Source organism: Lithobates pipiens, unplaced genomic scaffold (genome assembly GCF_037356315.1).
Source record: "Lithobates pipiens isolate NorthernLeopardFrog02 unplaced genomic scaffold, aLitPip1_a1.2 Scaffold_16, whole genome shotgun sequence".
Taxonomy (NCBI): domain Eukaryota; kingdom Metazoa; phylum Chordata; class Amphibia; order Anura; family Ranidae; genus Lithobates; species Lithobates pipiens.
In genome coordinates, this window is record NW_027507748.1 from 601148995 (window position 1) to 601170896 (window position 21902).

At 42.0% G+C, this 21902-nt stretch overlaps 1 protein-coding gene across 3 annotated transcripts in view; it reads left to right on the forward strand.

The window, feature by feature from the left end:
* The window catches only part of RNF17 (ring finger protein 17), an 881806-nt gene that overhangs the window by 521419 nt on the left and 338485 nt on the right, over positions 1-21902 (forward strand). For all 3 annotated transcript variants that reach the window (XM_077483977.1, XM_077483979.1, XM_077483978.1), the window contains exon 25: positions 11124-11214. In XM_077483977.1, coding sequence (XP_077340103.1) covers positions 11124-11214 — 91 coding nt within the window. The remainder of the gene's footprint in view (positions 1-11123; positions 11215-21902) is intronic.

Sequence of the window (21902 nt, forward strand, 5' to 3'; positions counted from 1 at the left end):
ACATTCTAGAAAAATGTTGTTTCTTCAGTGTTGTTAAATGAAAAGATATAATAAAATGTTCACAAAAGTGTGAGGAGGGTGTACTAACTTTTGTGAGATTGTGCGTATATAATGTCAAAGGTATTGGCACACCTATCTTTTACACGCACATGGGCTTTAATGGCATCACAGTCTTGTTCGGTATGGTTAAATATTGAGTTGGCCCGCCCTTTGCAGCTTCAACTCTTCTGGAAAGGCTGTCTTCACGGTTCAGGAGTGTGTCTATGGGAGTGGAGAGTTTGACCATTCTTCCAGAAGTGCATTTTTGAGGTCAGGCACTGATATGGACAAGGAGGCCTGGCTCACAGTCTCCACTACTAATTTATCCCAAAGGTGTTCTATTGGGTTGAGGTCAGGACTGTGTGCAGGCCAGTCAAGTTCATCCACCCCAAACTCACTCATGCATGTCTTTATGGACCTTTGTACAGTGGTGCACAGTAATTTTGGAACCAGAAGGAGCTATCCCAAAACTGTTCCCACAAAGTTGGGACCAGGAAATTGTGCAAAATGTCTTGGTATGCTGACAAATCAATTAACTCTAAAGCTATATTTGAAGGGGTGGTAATAAAACCAATACTGTAAAACACACGTGTGAAATGTGCAAAGGTAAATAAAAAATATAAAACGAAAATAGGTGAAATTAATAATTCACTAAGTATATGGATGCAATATATAAATGCACACAAATCTTAATGGGTATCAGCAACTTAAATATAAATCCCAGCAAACAGTCCACATATGTTAGGTGGTGAAAAGTATCAATGTTGGTCTTTCCAGCAATAGTATCAAACGACCACACAATTCAACTCAACCCGGAACAACGGCTTGTCTGGAGTAAATTAAAGAGAATTGAATACTCTTACCGAAAGAATTGGACACATCTGTCATATGACAGTGGGTCAAAAGCTCTTGAAATCCTAGGTGGTATCAATCAGGTATTATGCGTTGTTGGCAGGTCCCCGTTAATCACTGTATTGTCTCCGGATTTCACGATTCACTGGTACTCCTGATATGAATGGCTGGATCATAGCTTGTCTGCTGCCATTTCTCATTTTCACTAAACTTCGGGTGATAGCGGCTGACCCTTAGCTTTTGGCTTCAGCGTAGTTTTTTCCCCCCTTCTCTCTTGGTATGCTGACACCTTAAGAGTTCCCTTCACTGGAACTAAGGGGCCAAACCCAACCCCTGAAACAGCCCCATACCATAACCCCCCCTCCACCCAATGATTTGGACCGGTGCCCAAAGTAAGGTCTATAAAGGCATGGATGAGTGAGTTTGGGGTGGAGAAACTTGACTGACCTGACCTCAACCAGATAGACCACCTTTGGGATGAATTAGAGTGAAGACTGCGAGCCAGGCCTTCTCGTGCAACATCTTTGCCTGACCTCACAAATGCGCTTTTGGTAGAATGGTCAAACGTTCCCATAGACCTACTCCTAAACCTTGTGGACAGCTTTCCCAGAAGAGTTGAATATGTTATAACTGCGAAGGGTGGACCAACTCAATATTTAACCCTAGAACGAAGACTGGGATGCCATTAAAGTTCATGTGTGTAAAGGTAAGCATTCCAATACTTTTGATAAGATAGTGTGTGTGTGTGTATATATGTGTGTAAAATATATATACGCTTTGTGTTTCTGCTTAACTACGCATTTAGTAGTGCGTGTGTGTGTGTGTGTGTGTTTTTATATATATATATATATATACACACACTATTGTCTTTCAAGTTATGCATCGATACCTGGTGAAGTTTTTGTTGCTCTTTAAGATGTTTCCCATGAGCTACCTGACAACATCACACTGTGTCAAGCTTGAGCGCCATTTTGGATTCCTTTTTACATGTAATTGGAGCTGATTGCTGATGAGCTCATCATATGTAGGTTGAAACACAGTAACTGATACAGAAACTGTTGTGTGGGATGCTTAATACTTGATGAGGAACATCCAATCTGGTACTAAGGTGAGGCTGTTGAAGATAGTTGGAAGACAGAAACAAAAAACAAATGAGCACAGCAACAGAAAACAGACATGTCATGCATATTTCCCTTTGACATTGCAAGAAGTCTAACAGTGCCATCAGCACAGAACTGCTGGAAAACAGTGGGACCCAGGTACCCCTATCTACTGTCTGGAGAAGCATGTCAATAAGTGGTCTCCATGGAAGAATTGCAGCCAAACCCCTTACCTTTTGATGTGGAAACAAAGATTGGCGACTAAACTATGCAGAAAAATGGAAGCAGGTTCTCTGGACTGATGAGTCAAAATGTGAAATATTGGGCTATAGCAGGAGGCAGTTTATTCACCAAAGGGATGTAAAGAGCAACAATGAGTGTCTGCAGCCAACAGTGAAGCTAGTAGAGGGTCCTTGCAAGTTTAGGGTTGCATTTCTGGAAATGGAGCTGGAGATTTGGTCAGGCTCAAAGGTGTCTTAATTGCTGAAAGATACAGGCACACACTTATCCATCATGCCATACCATCATAGAGGCGTGTGATTGGGCCCAAATTTATTCTACAGCAGGACACCGACCCCAAACATACAGCCAATGTCATTAAAAACCATCTTCAGCATAAAGAACGGGGCCTAAAAGTGATGGTTTGGCCCCCACAGAGCCCAGATATCAACAACATTGAGTCTGTCTGGGTTCACATGTAGAAAAAGGAGTTAAGGCACCCTACATCTATACAAGATCTGTGGCTAGTTCTCCACGTTGTTTGGAACAACCCATCTGCTGAATTTCTTCAATAACCCTGTGTAAATGTAGTTAGTAAAATAAAAGCGGAGTTCCACACAAAAATGGAACTTCCACTTTTCCGGTTCCTCGACCCCACCGGTCTCACGTTTGGCACCTTTCAGGGGGGAGCAGATACCTGTCTAATACAGGTATTTTGCTCCCACTTCCAAGGATTCCCGAGCCACCCGCAAGTGTGGAAAGCTCCACTTTCTGATTCTCTTACCGAGGGTGTCGGCGGCTAGACAGGTAAGTGTCATATTTTAAAAGTCAGCAGTTACCGTATTTGTAGCTGCTGACTTGAAAAAAAAAAAGCGAAGGAACTCCACTTTAATGCAGTTTTGAAGGCAAATATTGATTTCATTTGGATTTCTCTTTTGGTAGTTTTCGTTCCATTTTGTTGTGAATTCATTAAGAAAAAAATATTAATAATACATTTAATATTTACTGTCAGAGAGCCTGGTAACATTTAAATCAGCAGACCAAAGGACCACTTTTCCCTCCCATCAGAATTAGGTGACCAATTTATATGACCCCTTGAAAAGCTGGGCTGCGACAAACAAAAGTCTCAAGCTGACTCAGACTGGAGCCACAATAACTTTTAAGTCAAGGAAAGTTTAAATAAATAAACCTATTGGATCAGAGAGTGAACAGATATCCTAAAGTCAACCTCAATATGGACTCAGATGTCAATGAGACAATGTCTAAGATACGAAGTGGAGATCTACCCCAACAGGGCAAAAAAGACCCCTCCATTAGAAAAGTAAACAATGGGATTGTATCCTGAATGTTCAAAGTCCATCGCTACACATGGTGTTAGAGAGATGTGAGAGGAAGATACAAATCAGACATATTTCAAAAATACTTCAAGTGATTAAAACTGTATGTGATATTTGTGGGTCAACAAGGAGATTTTGTGGTTTGGTATCTAGTGATCTGGGGAACTTTGTCATGGAGAGATTATATATATGAAAGTGTGATCATAAGTAGAAGTGTTTTAGCAACAAATTAGTATTATGAAAAACATATAATCATGATTATAATTGTATAAGAATTTAACCTATGTTTAGATAAATATTGATTGGATACCCGAATTATACATGTATCCATATAGATAATAATTGTATGCGATATTGTTTGATATATTTCTAACCTGGGTCCTTTCTAAATGGACTAGAGATTAACCAAGATTAAACATTCTTTTTACTTACGCACAATGGGGTTTTCTAGTTAAGGGTTATTTGCATGCGATAAATTCTTATGCAAGTTTGGTTTTCTCACTCTAACCAACAAAATAAGTAAACAGCTTTTTGTTTGGTGACAGAAAATACCATTGTTTAAGCGAATTTCTGTCCTAATGCATGCTTGTATAAGTTTTCAATAGTTGATGTAGTAAACCTGAGATCATGTATTTTGTGTTCTCCAAGAGGGTAATAGTTAAATGATGGCAAAATCGTGGTTCATCTGTTCTTGAGGCCTAAACAAATCTCACCTCTCTGACAGTAAATATTAAATGTATTATTATTATTATTATTATTTTTTTTTTTTTCTTAATGAATTCACAACAATTTTAATGCATATCAATGAACACTTCTGTTTCTGAAAGCATTCTTAATTTACAGCCTTTTCACACCTTCCTAAAACTTTTGCACAGTAGCATATATGTACTTTGTGTGCTCTATATATAAACAGTACACATTGTGCTATTTGCTGTGAACTGATATTTGGGGAGCGCTTCACTAGATCTTTTTTTTTTTTCAGTTTTAAAAGAATTTACTAATTTTCCTTTATTCTGTTTTAGCTTTGTGATTGAGAAAGGTTAACTGCTTGTTGCCTTTCAGATAGACTATGTAGATAGATATATTGAAGATAAAATAGCATTAGATGGGACCTTTTGAGGCATGACATTTATAATAAAACTTTACGTTTAATAATCCAAAATAGACGAAATACAAAACATTTACACACAACTGCAAAAAAAAAAAATGTGATTAAAATAGTCTTAGAAAATCACATCATGGGCAATAATATTTATTATGTTGACATGTACTCATTCTTCATTTAACAATCAAAGGTGCTTTGTTATGCAGGGTAAACTCAGCATACAGATTGACATAAAACAAATTGCTTCGATCATAAGCAAGAAAACGGGTAAGTAGAACATTTGAAGCTTTATTGATATATACCTATATTGGTATAGGTTACACGCAACCAAAATCATAAGACAGAAAAAAAGGAGAAAATTACAGTTGGGAAACAATCATCCTGATGGAAGCTCAGGTAGAGGTCCAAGGGCCCCATACTTTTGTCGTATTTCCACTGACAAACTCTATATTGTGATTTTTATGCATAGTCAGGGCTGCATCAATGGTTCCCAGGAGGCGAGGGACAGTGGGAATGGCAAAATCTATGTCATGGGAATCTCCTTTTTGGCATAGAATAGGAGATGGGACATTTAACAGTTTGGAATGATGAGCGCTATGCATCCTTATCGATCCCCAACAGTGCCAGCTCCAGTAATACCGGGAGGAACAACTGCAGTCTAAGATTAATTTCACCAAACACTGCTGACCAATATGAAGATCTAATCGGGCAAACCCAAAAAAACATATGGTAAAACGTCCCCACCAATGTTTTACATCTGTACCAGTTGGGGTCTCAAGCCGTGAATATGTGGTGTAGTTTGAGGAGTGTAATACATTTTATGTAGGAATTTTACCTGAATGAGCTTATTATTATATTCCTGGAGGAGATGACCAGTTTGTGACCATGTTCCAGAAAATCTTACTGTCCAGTGATGGGAAGTCCCCGTGCCACACCTCCCACAGCTTATCCATCTTGGGTGAATCAGTGCCCAAAAGTGCCACATATAAGGTTGAGAGAGGCAAACCCCCCCCCCCCCCCCCCCCCCCCCGCAATCACCTCTCCCAGAGTTGTGATGCCATATCTGGGTCAGATTTGAGGGTCCAGCAGTGTATGAAAGCCATGGTAAACTGGGGTTCCCTCATGATGGATGAGCTGGGGACCATTGGTTAAGATGAACAAACTGCCATCTAGCAGCCACCCACACCCTCCATACAGCCTGCAGTGAATCAGAAACTTTTGCATATGCCCTTGGCCCTCTATAAACAAAAAATGCATAAATCAGCAAGGGAACTCAAACTGCGTCCAGACAGGTAGCTTCATTTGATTTGGAACCCATAAACTACCACTGGACTGTCACCAGCATTGCAGGCCAGTAGTAGATTTGAAACTTTATCAGATTTAACCCCCCCCAAACGAGGGACCATTCCATGCCAGAGAAAAGACCCCACACACTTCTCAAAGAGGGAGACGGGGACCCATGTCAGACAATTCCTTAAAAGAAAAAAATGTTGAACCTAGGGAACATTACAATTTTAAGTAGGTATATTCAGCCATGTAGATTAAGGGAGAGGCTAGTCCAGGAGGATCACTTTGCCCTCAAGCTTGTTATCAAAGGGAGAAGATTCCTCTCTAAGTTAGCTGAATGTTTGGTCACTACAACCCTAAGGTAGTAAGGGAAGTGTGTATCTATCACAGGGTGGTTTCTGTGGATGCACTCAAAAGTAAAAATTCTAATTGCCACGTCCTTTGGATAGCTCAAATTTGAAACAACACAACAGGGAACAGAATCGGAAAGAGGGGGAAGAAAAACCCACACACAGAAAAAACTCAGAAAAAAGTGTTGGTTGTATTGGACTTTAGGCAAAATATTATGTTTGAGTGTACAATAGGGAAAAAACAAAAAAAAAATGTATATAAAAAATAATTATTTATTTATAAAAAAATAAATAAAATATAAAAACATCAAGTACTGCTTTGTATCCTGTCTATGTTAATACATATCCATATCTATCAATTTTATATATCCAAAGGGTGAAAAATTGTACATTAGTATTCAATATAAGCAAAGATCACACTAGACAGGGTATTAATTACAGAACCGATCTTAAATATATTCTGGCGCTCTACATGTTTCGCGTTTTTGGTCAACGCTTCCTCAGGAGCTTTATCAATTTTCTACATTTCTTCATGGGGGTACCCAAAAATAAATTTTACAGGAAGAAAAGGGAGAGAACAATAATAACCCTAAGGTAGCAATATTCATCCACCCAGAGCAGAGGGGAAAGGGCGGCCATCTTGGCAGCATCTAGATCCATAGGGAATGAAACTGAATCAGACCAGTTCATTTTAATGCCCGAGAATCTACAAAATTAGAGAGCCCGTTTTTTGTGTGGACCCTCACCCTAGGGACATTGTGAAGAAATTGGATCCCATGGATAAATTTGAGGCCCAACCCCAAAACAATGAAGGACCTCTCAGAGATTATTATTCAGGATTTATATAGCGCCAGTAATTTATGCAGCTCTTTACAATATAAAAAGGAGACAATACAGTTACAATACAATAAAATACAAGAGGATAAAGAGGGCCCTGCTCGGAAGAGCTTACAATCTAATAGGGTGAGGCAGGTGGTACGAAAGGTTATAACTGTCGGGAATGAACTGATGGAAGTGGTAGGAGATTAGTTTGAGACGTTATAGGTTTCCCAGAATAGATAAGTTTTCAGGGATCGCCTGAAGGTAGCAAGAGTAGGGGATAGCCGGACCAGTGGAGGTAGCGAGTTCCAAATGATTGATACGGAGTTCCAAAAGATACGACCACTCCACAGAATCAAAAGCTTTTTTGGCATCTAAGGAGGCAATGACTCTAGAGCCCTGGTTATTATGAGGGATAGATAGGTTTAAGTGGAGATGCTGAATATTTGTCAGTTCCCTTACCCGGCATTAAGGATGAGCTGATCACCCCCCGGTTCGGTTCGCACCATAACCTGCGAACAGACCTAAACTTTGTTTGAACTTTAGAACTCTATTAAAGTCTATGGGACTCGAACATTCAAAATCTAAAGTGCTAATTTTAAAGGCTAATATGCAAGTTACTGTCCTAAAAAGTGTTTGAGCACCTGGGTCCTGCCGCAGGGGACATGTATCAATGCAAAAAAAAGTTTTAGAAACCACAGTTTTTTCAGGAGCTCTGATTTTAATAATGATTAAAGTGAAACAATAAAAGTGTAATATTACTTTACATTTCGTACCTGGGGGGTGTCTATAGTATGCCTGTGAAGGGGCACGTTTCCCATGTCATTTCTGCAGAAAAAAAAATAATTTAAAATCACTCGCGGCTTTAATGAATTGTCGGCTTCCGTAATACAGAGAACACTTCATTGAAAGTCATTGATAAAAAAAAAAGCGTGGGGCTCCTCCAAATTCAATTACCAGGCCCTTCAGGTCTGGTATGGATATTAAGGGGAACCCTGTGTCAAATAAAAAAAAAAAAATTGACGTGGGGGGTCCCCCTAAAAATCCATACCAAACCCTTTATCCGAGCACGCAACCTGGCAAGCCACAGGAAAAGGGGGGACGAAAGAGACCCCCCCCCTTAACCGTACCAGGCCACATGACCTCAACATTGGGAGGATTCTTTGGGGATCTGTGACCCCTCAAAGCACCATGTCCCCATGTTGATGGGGGCAAAGGCCTCATCCCCACAACCCTGGCCGGTGGTTGCGGGGGTCTGCGGGCGCGGGGCTTACCAGAATCTGGAAGCACCCTTTAACCAAGGGACCCCCAGATCCCCCCCCCCCCCCTGGTTTGAAATGGTAAGGGGGTACAAAAGGACCCCTACCATTTCACAAAGAAAGTGTAAAAAATAGTTTAATAAGACAAACACACTTTTGAAAAATTTGTTTATTAAAAAAAAAAAAAAAAAGATTTCAGCGGTGCTAATCCACTCTTGCTATCCAGCGACGGATGATCATCTCTCCGGGGCTGATCTAGCGCAGCGCATCCATCCATCTTCGGTCTCCACGGAGGAGACACTGCGGGGATCCCGGCAGCCTGACGTTTGTTATATGTGGAGGGCAGGGCCACCAATCACCTGACCCCGCCCCCTCTGGGGGTCAGGTGAAGGGTGGCCCCACCCTCCGCATATAACAAACGTAAGGCCGCCGGAATCCCTGCAATGTCTCATCCTGGGGGTCCCCTGGTCAAAGGGGGCTTCCAGATTGTGATAAGCCCCCTGCCCGCAGACCCCCACAACCAACGGCCAGGGTTGTGGGGATGAGGCCTTTGTCCCCATTAACATGGGGACATGGTGCTTTGAGGGGTCACAGACCCCCAAAGCATCCTCCCAATGTTGAGGGCATGTGGCCTGGTATGGTTCAGGGGGGGCACTCTCTCGCCCCCCCTCTTTTCCTGCGGCCTGCCAGGTTGCGTGCTCGGATAAAGGGTCTGGTATGGATTTTTGACTTTCAAGGAGTGTTTTCTGAATTACGGGAGCCGACAATTCATTATAGGCGCGAGTGATTTTTAATGAATTTTTTTTCTGTAGAAATGACACTTTGTGCAGGGACAGTTCTAAGCACGGGAAACAAGCGCCCCTTCGCAGGCATACAATAGACAACCCCCAGGTACGAAATTTAAAGGAATATTACACTTTTATTGTTTCACTTTAATCATTATTAAACACTGCTCCCGAAAAAACTGCAGTTTTTAAAACTTTTTTTTGCATGGATCCATGTCCCCTGGGGCAGGAGCCAGGTCCCCAAACACTTTTTAGGACAGTAACTTGCATATTAGCCTTTAAAATGAGCTTTTTAGATTTCTCCCATAGACTTGTATAGGGTGTAACACGGCTTTTCGAATTTGCTGAGAACACTCCAAATTGTTCACTGTTCGCTGAACAGGCAATGTTCGAGTCGAAGGTCATCCCTACCCGGCATGAATAGTCTGATCGATATCAACCAGGTCCTCAATTACCTGGTTACCTCACACTTCTACACAGTATACAAATCAAAATCCTTGCAATTACCATTAAAAAAAAAGTCAATCATCAAGATTGCAGTTAACCACTTTGCATCCAGGCCACTTCTGACATTTCTCTCCTACATGTAAAATTCATATTTTTTTGCTAGGAAATTACATAGAACCCCCAAATATTATATATGTTTTTTTTAGCAAAGACCCTAGAGAATACAATGGCGGTCGTTGCAACTTTTTATCTCACACGGTATTTGCGCAGCAATTTTTCGAACACTTTTTTTTTTTTCAGGAAAAAAAAGTTTCATGCTTAAAAAAAAAAAACAGTAAAGTTAGCCCAATTTTTTTTACATAATGTGAAAGGGGAAGATACGCAGAGTAAATGGATACCCAACATGTCACACTTCAAAATTGCACGCGCTCGTGGAATGGCGCCAAATGTTGGTATTTAAAAATTCCGATAGGCGACGCTTTAATTTTTTCTACTGGTTACATGTTTTGGGTTACAGAGGAGCTTTAGGGCTAGAATTATTGCTCTCGCTCTAACGTTCGCGGCGATATGTCACATGTGTGGTTTGAACACCATTTTCATATGTGGGCGGGACTTACGTATGCGTTCGCTTCTGCGTACGAGCTCACGGGGACAGGGGCGCTTAAATTTTTTTTTTTTTTTTTACTTTGACACTTTAAAAAATAATATAAAAAATTCATTACTTTTATTCCTATTACAAGTAATGTAAACATCCCTTGTAATAGGAATATGGCACGATCGAACCTATTTACAGTGAAATATGGGGTCAATAAGACCCTACATCTCACCTCTAGGCTGGGAAGCCTAAAATAAAAATAAATAAAAACCGATCATGGCTTCCCAGCCAAATCGACGCCATTATTTTGAATGCAGAGGCCAGGCGTGACGTCATAACATCACGCCCGGCCTCCGAACGATCATAGAGACTCCGGGGGATGATCTGGTCCGGCGGAAATCTCTGGTATTATCCGGGGGCGGCGGATCCTGTGACCGACTCACCGATGGAAGTGGAAAAGTCGGTACAAGCACCAGAGGGAGGGGGGGGTCCCCTCCCGCCACCCGTAAAGAACGATCAAGCGGCGGAACAGCCGCTATGATCGTTCTTATGGTGCAGGGAATCGCCGGCTGAAAACACAGATATCTGAATGATGTCTGTGGCCTCAGGCATCATTCATATATACCGCCACAAAGCCCACAACGTCATATGACGTAGTGTGGGCACCAAGTGGTTAATATATGTCAGATGACACAGATTCGCATATGTAAGGAGTTTTTTTGTAAATGTCATGCCTCCAAAGTCCCATTTTAGGCTACTTTATCTTCAATATATTGCTATATTTAGGAATGCGGCACCATTTTCAGAGTCTTTTGAGTGTTTTTTTATAGATATGAATATATACTGCATATAATTATAAACCTGCTAATGTTTTAAAGTTATTTATAATACATTCATTTTAGATTTTTTTTTTTTTTCTTGTTTTGTAGGCCAGCTGGTGGATGTAAAACCTGGACAGCAACTGCTTGTGACTTTCTTTCCCTCTATCTTAACGGGGCCACGGCAAAAATGATAATTGAAGTTTGTATTATGAAAAAATTATTTATGCAGTATTAACCACGTGCTACATGGGCAATTAAACCCCCCTTGTGACCAGACCAATTTTCAGCTTTCAGTGCTCTCACACTTTGACAATTCGTCATGTAATACTCTACCCCAAATGAATTTTTTGTCCCTTTTTCATACAAATAGCTTTCTTTTGGTGGTATTTGAACACCTCTGGGTTTTTTATTTTTTGCGCTATGAATGCAAAAAGACCGAAAGTTTTGAAAAAAAAAAAACGTTTTTCTTAGTTTCTGTGATAACATTTTGCAAATTATAAATTTTTCTTCATACATTTAGGCCACAATTCATTCTGCTACATATCTTTGGTAAAAAAATAACCCAAATTTGTGGGGGTCTGCGGGCAAAATTGGAAATTATTTGGTCTGTGTGAAAGTTATAGAGTCTACAAGTTTTGGTGCAAATCATAAAAAAAAATCGCACATGATGATGTACTGGTGGCCTATCTCATTTTTTGCGACCCAAACAAGCCAAAAAAGTACAAATACCCCCCAAATGACCCCCCTTTTTTAACCACTTCCCGACCGGCGCACGCCGATGTACGTCCGCAGAATGGCACGGACTGGCGTACAGGTACGTCCAGTTTTAAATGCCGCCCTGCCACCGCGGGCGCGCTCGCGTGCTGGTCGGGACCCCCGTGAGTCCGCTCGCGGGTCCCGCAGGCTCTATCGCCGCGGGCATACCCGTGATCGTCTCACGGGCCAGCTGAACGAGGAGATGCCGTTGTAAACAGCATATCCCCGTTCTGCCTAGCAACAACTGACGCTGATCTCTGCTCCATGTGATTGGAGCAGAGATCAGTGTTCACTAAAACAAAGCCCAGCCCCCCACAGTTAGTAACACACCCCTAGGAACACTTAACCCTTACACTGCCACCCACTGGTTAACCCCTTCACTGCCAGTGTCATTTACACAGGAATCACTGCATTTGTATAGCAGTGATTGCTGTATAAATGACAATGGTCCCAAAAATGTCCGATATGTCCGCCATAATGTTGCAGTCACAATAAAAATCGCTGATCGCCGCCATTACTAGTAAAAAAAAAATATGTTAATAAAAATGCCATAAAACTGTCCCCTATTTTGTAAACGCTATAACTTTTGCACAAACCAATCAGTATTCGATTATTTACCAAAAATATGTAGAAGAATACGTATCAGCCTAAACTGAGGGAAACATTTTTTTTATATATATTTTTGGGGGATAATTATTATAACAAATAAAATGCGTTTTTTCAAAATTGTCGCTCTATTTTTGTTTATAGCGCAAAAAATAAACGCAGGGGTGATCAAATTACCAAAAAACAGTTCTATTTGTGGGGGAAAAGGACGTCAATTTTGTTTGGGAGCCACATCGCACGACCGCGCAATTGTCAGTTAAAGCGACGCAGTGCCGAATCGCAAAAAGTGGTCTAGTCTTAAGCCAGCAAAATGGTCCGGTCTGGAAGTGGTTAAAGTAGACATTGCAAGGTATTTAGTAATATGCATGGTGAGGTTTTTGATGTAATTTTTTTCCCACAATTGTTTGCAAAATGAAGATTTTTTTTTAAATTCCCCCCCCCCCCCCCCCCAAAAAAAAAATTGTCATTATAATAGGTTATTTCTCTCACATAGAATGTGTATACCACAAATGATGCCCCAAAATACATTCTACTACTCCTCCTAAGTATGTCGATACCACATGTGGGACGTTTTTTACAGCCTAGCCACATACAGGGGCCCAACATGCAGGGAGCACCATCAGGTGTTCTAGAAGCATAAATGACACATTTAACTTGGTGACTACCTATTACACTTTTGAAAGCCCTGGAGCACCAAGACAATGGAAACGCCCACAAATGACCCCATTTTGGAAAGCTAACACCCCACTGTATAATCTGAGGCATAATGAGTCTTTTGAAGGGGTTCATTTTTTTCCAGAAGTTTTTGGAAAATGTGCAAACAAAATAAGCACGTTATTTACACAAAGTTGTCCATTTATAAGATAGTTCCAACACATAGCATGTACATAGCAAAAATGACACCCCAAAATACATTCTGCTACTCCTCCTGAGTATGGCGATACCACGTGTGAGACTTTTACACAGCCTGGCCACATACAAGGAACACCGTCAGGTGTTCTAAGGACACATAGCATGCACATACCAAGAATTACACGCCAAATTAAATTCTGCCGAGCAAAGGGTAAACAAAAGATTACCTGTTGTTTTAGTAGCACAGTTGTCCACAGGAGGGTAGCACTGGTCCAGGCAGCAGGCAGGCACTTGGTCAGCAAAAGCGATTGCAATTGCCCAGGCAACAGGCAGGATCACTGTCCATAGTTGTTGCAGGCAGGGATACTAACCATATATAGTCCACGGTCAGTGCAGGCAGAGATTGTCAGCAGTGCCAAAATATTGGTCCTGGTAGTAGGCAGAAACATGGTCCATCCATGTGGTGTGGTCAGTTCATGCGACAGGCAGAGGCATGATGGCATGCTGTAGATCATGGATCCTCAACCTTCGGCCCTCCAGCTGTTATGGAACTACACATCCCATGAGGTATTGTAAATCTCTGACATTCACAGACATGACTAGGCATGATGGGAATTGTAGTTCCTGAACAACTGGAGGGCCATAGTTTGAAGACCCCTGTTGAAGGTCCTACAGGCAGAAGTAGGGCCTCATTTAGGACAGAATGGGGACAGAGGTAGAGGCTTCTCCCACCCAAATTTCTTTGAAGCCTCCGAGTCTCCAGACCCTAATCTAGGAATGAGAAAACAAAAACAAACAATTTCTTCATCTGTGAGACCCCTGTGTTATGAATCCCACTAGTCCAGTGGCAGAGTACAAAATCAATCCAAGAGGCAGGCAAAAAGCATGGTCAAACGGTCCAGGGTCAGTTCCCAATCCGGCAGAGGTTTGTACAAAATCAGTAGCCAGAAGCAGGGTCGAATAACAAGCCAGGGTCAGTTACAGAGCAAGTAGAGGCATAAGGGGTGTGAAGGTAAATGGCAGAAAGTGAGGGTTATGTTTACCATACTTCACTAATAATTTAGTCAAATGTGGTAATGGGGTAAACAGTCAACTATGCAGAGGCCTGGTTGGGAAGGACATTGGGGACAATAAAAAGTGGTGTCCCTTCTCATTCCTCTGGTGCACACCCGGCATTTTTTCTGCCGTTTTTGACCTGTTGGTCTGGGAGGAATTATTTCGGGAAAGTGGCGTTCGGAGAGTCTGCTAATCTGATCAAATGGTTTCTAGTTGGCCTTCGGGAATACAAGGGCAGTGGTGATTTCCTCCTGGTAGCCAAGGAAGGTTTTTGGGCTTTCAGTGGATTTATGTTAACGTAGCTGTTGTATATGGCAAAATTAAACAAATTGAAACTTTTTTTTATACCACTGGTATGTTCGTCTTGTGCCAAGTTAGGGTTTCGAGCATTTGGTTGTTGAAGTCAACACCCCCCATGAACATATTGTATTCGTGGATACATGTTGGTTTTTGGATTAGGCCAGTCTTCCTTGTGATCTCAACTAATGTATTGTTGTGGATCGATGAAAGCACGTAGACATGCCTTCTGTCCCTCCACTTCACAGTCAGAATTTCATCATTCCGTAAACTTGCCATCTCCCCTCCTTGTTGACAAGGCTTTGCGGAAAGCCCTTCTGGTTTGTCCTTACGGTGCCACATGCTGGAGTGTTCTTTCTGTGATGGTTGCAGGACAGGGTCAAACTAGTATAAAAGTTGTCCACATACAAATGGTAGCCTTTCTCCAGGAGTGGGTTTATGAGTTCCCAATTGACTTTCCCACTTGATCCAATGTAGTCTGCGCAATTAGGGGGATGTAGCTGGGTGTCCTTCCCTTCGTATACCATGAAGGCATAGTTATACCCTGTGGCGCGGTCGCACAATTTATGGGGGGGGAATGATAGCTTCTCCTGAATTAGGAGGAAGCCACAAGGGGTTCTGAAGGGAATAGGGAAGACTGGCATGGGAGCTAATACTTTGGGACTGAGGTAACACCCCACTGGTACGTGGTCTTTGCAGAGGCACTGCGGAGCTGGTTGATTGCACTGCCTCCTCACCAGAATGCCTGGCGGACAGACTCTCATCATCCTCCTGAGGTGGTCAGTGTTCCACTGGTTAGGACAGGCTCGTATTCTACGTCAGAATCTGAATATGAGGAGGAATCCGAAGCGAAGAGCTCCCCGTTGCTCTCGTTGGTCACAAGAATAATGTATGCCTCCTTGGCTGAAAATCTTTTAGACATTCTTGGTGGTGACAAATGGCACTGATATGTGACACTTATGTGGTGTTATGAAGTAAGTACTCCTGCGCTAAAAGGGAATATCAGTGTTTAAGGTGCTGCAAACACCGTAGGGGTCAAACTATTACCCAAATAAATAAAAATGTTAAATGGTAAGTGGTGTTGCGCTCCTAAAATTCTTCTCTGAAAATAATAACATACTTGTCGTATATCTGAGTGACAATAAATATATATAAAAAAATATATATAAATATATAATGTTCAGTTATGTATTTTGCAATAAAGTGCTATTGTCCACATCCATAATGTGCAAAATAAACAGACGTAATCAGCAATCCAACTGAGTTCCAGTAAATATATGTTCAAAAAAAAAAATATAAATACTAATTAACAATGTGCAAAAAAAAAATAAGGAACAAACGTAATCAATCCAAATGGGTGCAGATAAATATACCGTATATACTCGAGTATAGGCCGACCCGAATATAAGCCGAGGCCCCCAATTTACCCCCAAAAAAACTGGCAAACTTATTGACTCGTGTATAAGCCGAGGGTGAGACATGCCTGTCCATCCCTGTGTGTGTGTCCGTCCATCCCTGTGTGTCCGTCCATCCCTGTGTGTCCGTCCATCCATCCCTGTGTGTGTGTGTGTCCATCCATCCATCCATCCCTGTGTGTGTGTGTCTCCATCCATCCATCCATCCATCCCTGTGTGTGTGTGTCTCCATCCATCCATGTGTGTGTCTCCATCCATCCACCCATCCCTGTGTGTGTGTGTATCCATCCGTGTGTGTGTGTGTGTGTGTGTGTGTGTGTGTGTGTGTGTGTGTGTGTGTGTCGAGCCTTTGTCCCGAGCCTCCGTCCCGTTCCTTGCCTCCGTCCCGTGCCGTGCCTTGCCGCCGTCCCGTGTCGTGCCTTGCCTTGCCTTGCCTCCGTCCCGTCCCGTGCCGTGCCTTGCCTCCGTCCCGTGCCCTCTTCGTCGGCGCCTCGGCGGCCATTGTAAAATTCAAAAGCCGCGCCTCCTCCTTCGCCTGTGATAGGCGGAACACTGAATTTCCCAGCAGCCTGTGTTCCGCCTATCACGGACATCGTATCATCCTCGTCCGTAGTACGAGGATGATACGATGTCCGTGATAGGCGGAACACAGGCTGCTGGGAAATTCAGTGTTCCGCCTATCACAGGCGAAGGCGGAGCCGGAGGCACGGCTTTTGAATTATAGAATGGCCGCTGTCTGTCTGCTCGACACGCTGATCGAGCGGGCAGACAGCGATGACTCGAGTATAAGCCGAGGGGGGCACTTTCAGCCTCAAAAAAGAGGCTGAAAATCTTGGCTTATACTCGAGTATATACGGTATGTGTAAATAAGCAGAGTATATGAATACTAATCTGTGCAAAAACGTGCAAATAAATAGAGAAAATGTGCAAATATGCAGAAAAGATGCCAACAGGTGGGCATAGATGAGAAGTCCAAAGTGAAATATGGAGCTCTTCGAGGTCCACTGTGCAAACTAGTGCAAGTGTAGCAGTGTAGTGTTTTAACCACTTGCCTACTGGGCACTTAAACAGCCCTCCTGCCCAGACCAATTTTCAGATTTCAGTGCTCTCACACTTTGAATGACAATTACTCAGTCATGCAACACTGTACCCAAATTAATTTTTTGTCCTTTTTTTTCCCACAAATGGAGCTTTCGTTTGGTGTTATTTGATCACCTCTGGGTTTTTTATTTTTTGCGCTATAAATGAAAAAATAACAAAAATTTTGAAAAAAAATGCATTTTTCTTTTTCTGTGATACAATTTTGCTAATTTTTTTTCTTCATAAATTTTGGCCACACTGCTACATATCTTTGGTAAAAAATAACCCAAATTAGTGGATATTATTTGGTCTTTGTGCAAGTTAGAGAGTCTACAAGCTGTGGTGCGAATCACACAAAATTGATCACATCTGATGTACTGGTGGCCTATCTCATTTCTTGTGACCCGAACAAGCCAGGAAAGTACAAATACCCCCCAAATTACCCCTTTTTTGAAAGTAGACATTCCAAGGTATTTAGTAGGAGGAATGGTGAGCTTTTTGATGTCATTTTTTCCCACAATTCTTTGCAAAATGAAGATTTTTTATTTTATTTTAATTTTTTCCACAAAATTATCATTGTAATAGGTTATTTCTCTCACGTGGCATGTGTATACCACAAATAATGCCCCAAAATACATTTTGCTACTCCTGAGTATTACGATACCACAAGTGTGGGACTTTTCCTCAGCCTGGCCACATAGAGAGGCCCAACATGCAGGGAGCTCCATCACATGTTCTAGGAGCATAAATTACACATCTAACTTTTTGCCTACCTATTACACTTTTGAAGGCCCTGGAGCACCAGGACAATGACACGTGACACTGGCGTGGCACTGATGACAGATGCCACTAATACGTGGCACTTGTGACACTGACAGATGTCACCAATATGTGGCACTGATGACACGTGGCACGAATACAAGGCATTGATGACAGATGGAACTAATACGTGCCACTGATGACACATGGCACTGATACCTGGCATTGACACATGACACTGGTAACAGATGGCACGTGACACTGACAGATAACACTGGTACGTGGCACTGATGACTGGCACTAATATGTGGCACTGATGACACGTGACACTGATATAGCACTGATGACAGATGGCACTGATGACAGTTGGCACTGATAACAGGTGGCAGTGGGGGCAGATGGCACTGACAGGTGGCAGTGGGGACAGATGGGCACTGTATTTTTTATTTTTTTTTACACTGCCTGCGGTTCATCTCTCCCTCCTCACACGCTGTCTGTGTGAGGAGAGAGTGCCGGCGATGAGAGATGATCTCATATGTTTACATATGAGATCATCTCTCATTGGGCACGCTATGTAAACGGCCGCTGTGATTGGCCATTTACAGTGATCTGAGACTGGCTGTGTCCGGGGGACACGGCCAGCACAGAACTTCCCCGATGCGCGCATTTGTGAAGTAAACAGGAGGACGTCCAGGGACGGCCTCCCGGCAATTAGCGTCTGCGCTGTAGCCATCTTTTGGCTATAGCATGGGCGCGAAGTGGTTAAAGGAACACTGAGTGATAATACAATGATATCCAGTGTCAGTGTGACTTTTAAGTGCTGTACGTGTCTTCAGTGTCACTGACACTCGTGGCTGTGCTAAATGATTACCTTACTGCTGTAAGGCAAACAGCATATAGAAGAGGTAGGAGGAGTTTTAATCCCTTCAGATTGTGGTGTTTCTGCACGTCCCTAATATGTCTGAAGCAGAGTCAGAGGGGATCCTTCGTTTTCCTTCCGCTGAATGGGTATCTATGATCACTCACATATTAAATGTATCAGGATATAAAAAGGGGGGATAAAGAGCCCACCATGGTGTAGTATATGTACAACAAAGATGAAGTTTGGACAACATATAAAATTAATTTCAGAATAAATATATATAGATATATTTAGAGAGATAAATGGGAAGAAGGCTAGTTTTTGATTGTACATTCATAGCTGACGTGAATGGATGGAGAAGGTAAAAAAATAAGGAAAAAATCTCTTAATTTTAAAATATATGGAAATTTTTAGTTTAAAAATCACTGATGAAGCAGTTAAGGTCAAACTCTGTTTAGGCCCCTGGGGGGGTAAATGTATCAAGAATAAAAATCCATTTTGATTCAGTTTGGCTGAGGGTCCTGACCTTATGTCCCCCTCGCCAATGTTTTTTGTATGGCTCAATTCCCCAAAATTTTAGATGTGAGGGGGTCCTTCCTATGATGTGTGGTAAAATGCTTGGAGACGTTATGCTTATCAAAGCCTTTTATGATGTTTTGTACATGTTCTTTAATCCATCCATGCATACACTGCACCTTCTGTGTTGCAGCAAATAAAATCACTGATTTCGTATGTATTCCCAGTGCTGGTGGATGTAAACAAAAAAGCCAGTACAAAAAGTGTTTGAATTTACATCCACCAGCACTGGGAATACATACGAAATCAGTGATTTTATTTGCTGAAACAGAGAAGGGTACAGTGTATGCATTGGAATGCAGTTGCGGCTTACAGTATATTGGGCGCACTAAACCCTTAGGGTGAGGATTAACCATTTAACCCCAGGACCAATTGTCAGCCTAAGGACCAGAGGTCTTTTTACAATTTCGCACTGCACTGCTTTACCTGGCAATTGCACGGTCATGCAATGTTGTACCCATACGAAATTTGCGCCCCTTTCTTCCCACAAATAGTGCTTTCTTTTGATGGTATTTGATTGCCACTGCGATTTTTATTTTTTGTGATATAAATGGAAAAAGACCGAAAATTTCGAGAAAAATATATATTTTCTACTTTTTGTTATAAGAAAAATCGAATAAACTCAATTTTAGTCCTACATTTAGGCCAAAATTTATTCAGCCACATGTCTTTAGTAAAAATAAATGTCAATAAGCGTATATTTATTGGTTTGCGCAAAAGTTATAGCGTCAAGTTCAATTTCTGGAATTTACACAGCTTTTAATTTATGACTGTCTATATCATTTCTTGAGGTGCTAAAATGGCTGGGCAGTACAACCCCCCCCCCCCCCCCCCCCCCCCCAAATGATCCCATTTTGGAAAGTAGACACCCCAAGAAAATTGCTGAGAGGCATGTTGAGCCCATTGAATATTTTTTTTTTTTTTGTCCCAAGGGATTGGATAATGACAAAAAAATTAAATATTTACAAAAATGTGTCCCTAAATGATATATTGCTCACACATGCTATGGGCATATGTAAAATTACACCACAAAATACATTCTTCTGCTTCTGAGTACGGGGATACCACATGTGTGGGACTTTTTGGGAGCCTAGCCACGTACGGGAACCCATAATGCAAGCATCGCCTTCATAATTTCTAAGGGCATTAATTTTTTATTTCACTCCTCACTACCTATCACAGTTTTGAAGGCCATAAAATGCCAAGATGGCACAATTCCCCCCCCCCCCCCCCAATGACCCCATTTTGGAAAGTAGACACCCCAAGCTATTTGCTGAGGGACATTTTGAGCCCATTGAATATTTTTTTTTATTTTTGTTCCAAGGGATTGAATAATGACAAAAAAAAATATTTTTACAAAAAGTTGTCACTAAATTATATATTGCTCACACATGCCATGGTTATATTTGGAATTGCACCTCAAAATACATTTTGCTGCTTCTCCTGAGTGCAGGGATACCACATGTGTGGGACTTTTTGGGAGCCTAGCTGCATGCGGGGCCCCGAAAACCAATCACTGCCTTCAGGATTTCTAAGGGTGAAAATTTTTGATTTCACTCCTCACTACCTATCACAGTTTCGAAGGCCATAAAATGCCAAAATAGTATAAAACTCCTGCAAATTACTCCATTTTGGAAAGTAGACACCCCAAGCTATTTGCTGAGTCATGATGAGCATTTTTCAGCTCCTTTCTTCATTTTCAAAAAAAGAAAAAAAAAAAGGAAAGAAAAAAACATTTTTATTTTTTCAAAATTCAAAACTTTGTGACAAAAAGCGAGATCTGCAAAATACTCAGATACCTCTCAGCAAATAGCTTGGGGTGTCTACTTTCCAAAATGGGGTCACTTGGGAGGGGGTTTGTGCCATGTGGGCATTTCGTGGCCTCCAAAACTGTGATTGGCAGTGAGGAGTGAAATATGTTTCCACCTGAATACTGGTTGGCCAGTGAATGGGGGTGCTGCAGAAGTGGTGGGCACCCAATCAGGATTGGCGAATTCTGCAGGAAGGGCACTATGGGAACGACGGGCCTGCTTTGTCTTCTTCTTGGTGGCAGCGGGACACTACTTGTGCTTGCCACCTCGCCAGCTTGAACTGCACTTATGGGTCTCGCCACGTCACCACGTGTTACTGCAGTGCTGGATGTACGTCCAGGGTGTACTAGGCTGCTGGTGCTTGCCAGTTCACCAGAAGGATGAGCGGCTCTAGTACTTCTCTTCTCCATACGAGGGACCTGCGGTTCTTGCACCTCAACAACATCAGAAGATTGGGGTCCGGTACATCTGACCTTAGCAGGGACCTCACCTTCGTCATCAGAGCTATCTGTCATGGAGCCGCTGTCCTCTACGGGATCGTATTCTGAGCCTGAATCTGACAGATAAGTGACTTCCACTTCACTATCTGTCATGCTCAGAAACGTGTAGGCCTCTTCACTAGTGTACCTTCGCTTTGCTATTTTGGGCTCTAAATTTAGTGGTACAACTAGTGAGACTCACAGGTAAAAAAGCACCTAGGCTGTCAGCGACTGTATACAACGCTACCAAAAAAAGCTGTTGGCGATTGCAGGGATCAAGCCTGACTCTGCAATCGCTGTAGTTATGTGTGTTGTGTTTTGTAAGTGACAGTGATCGA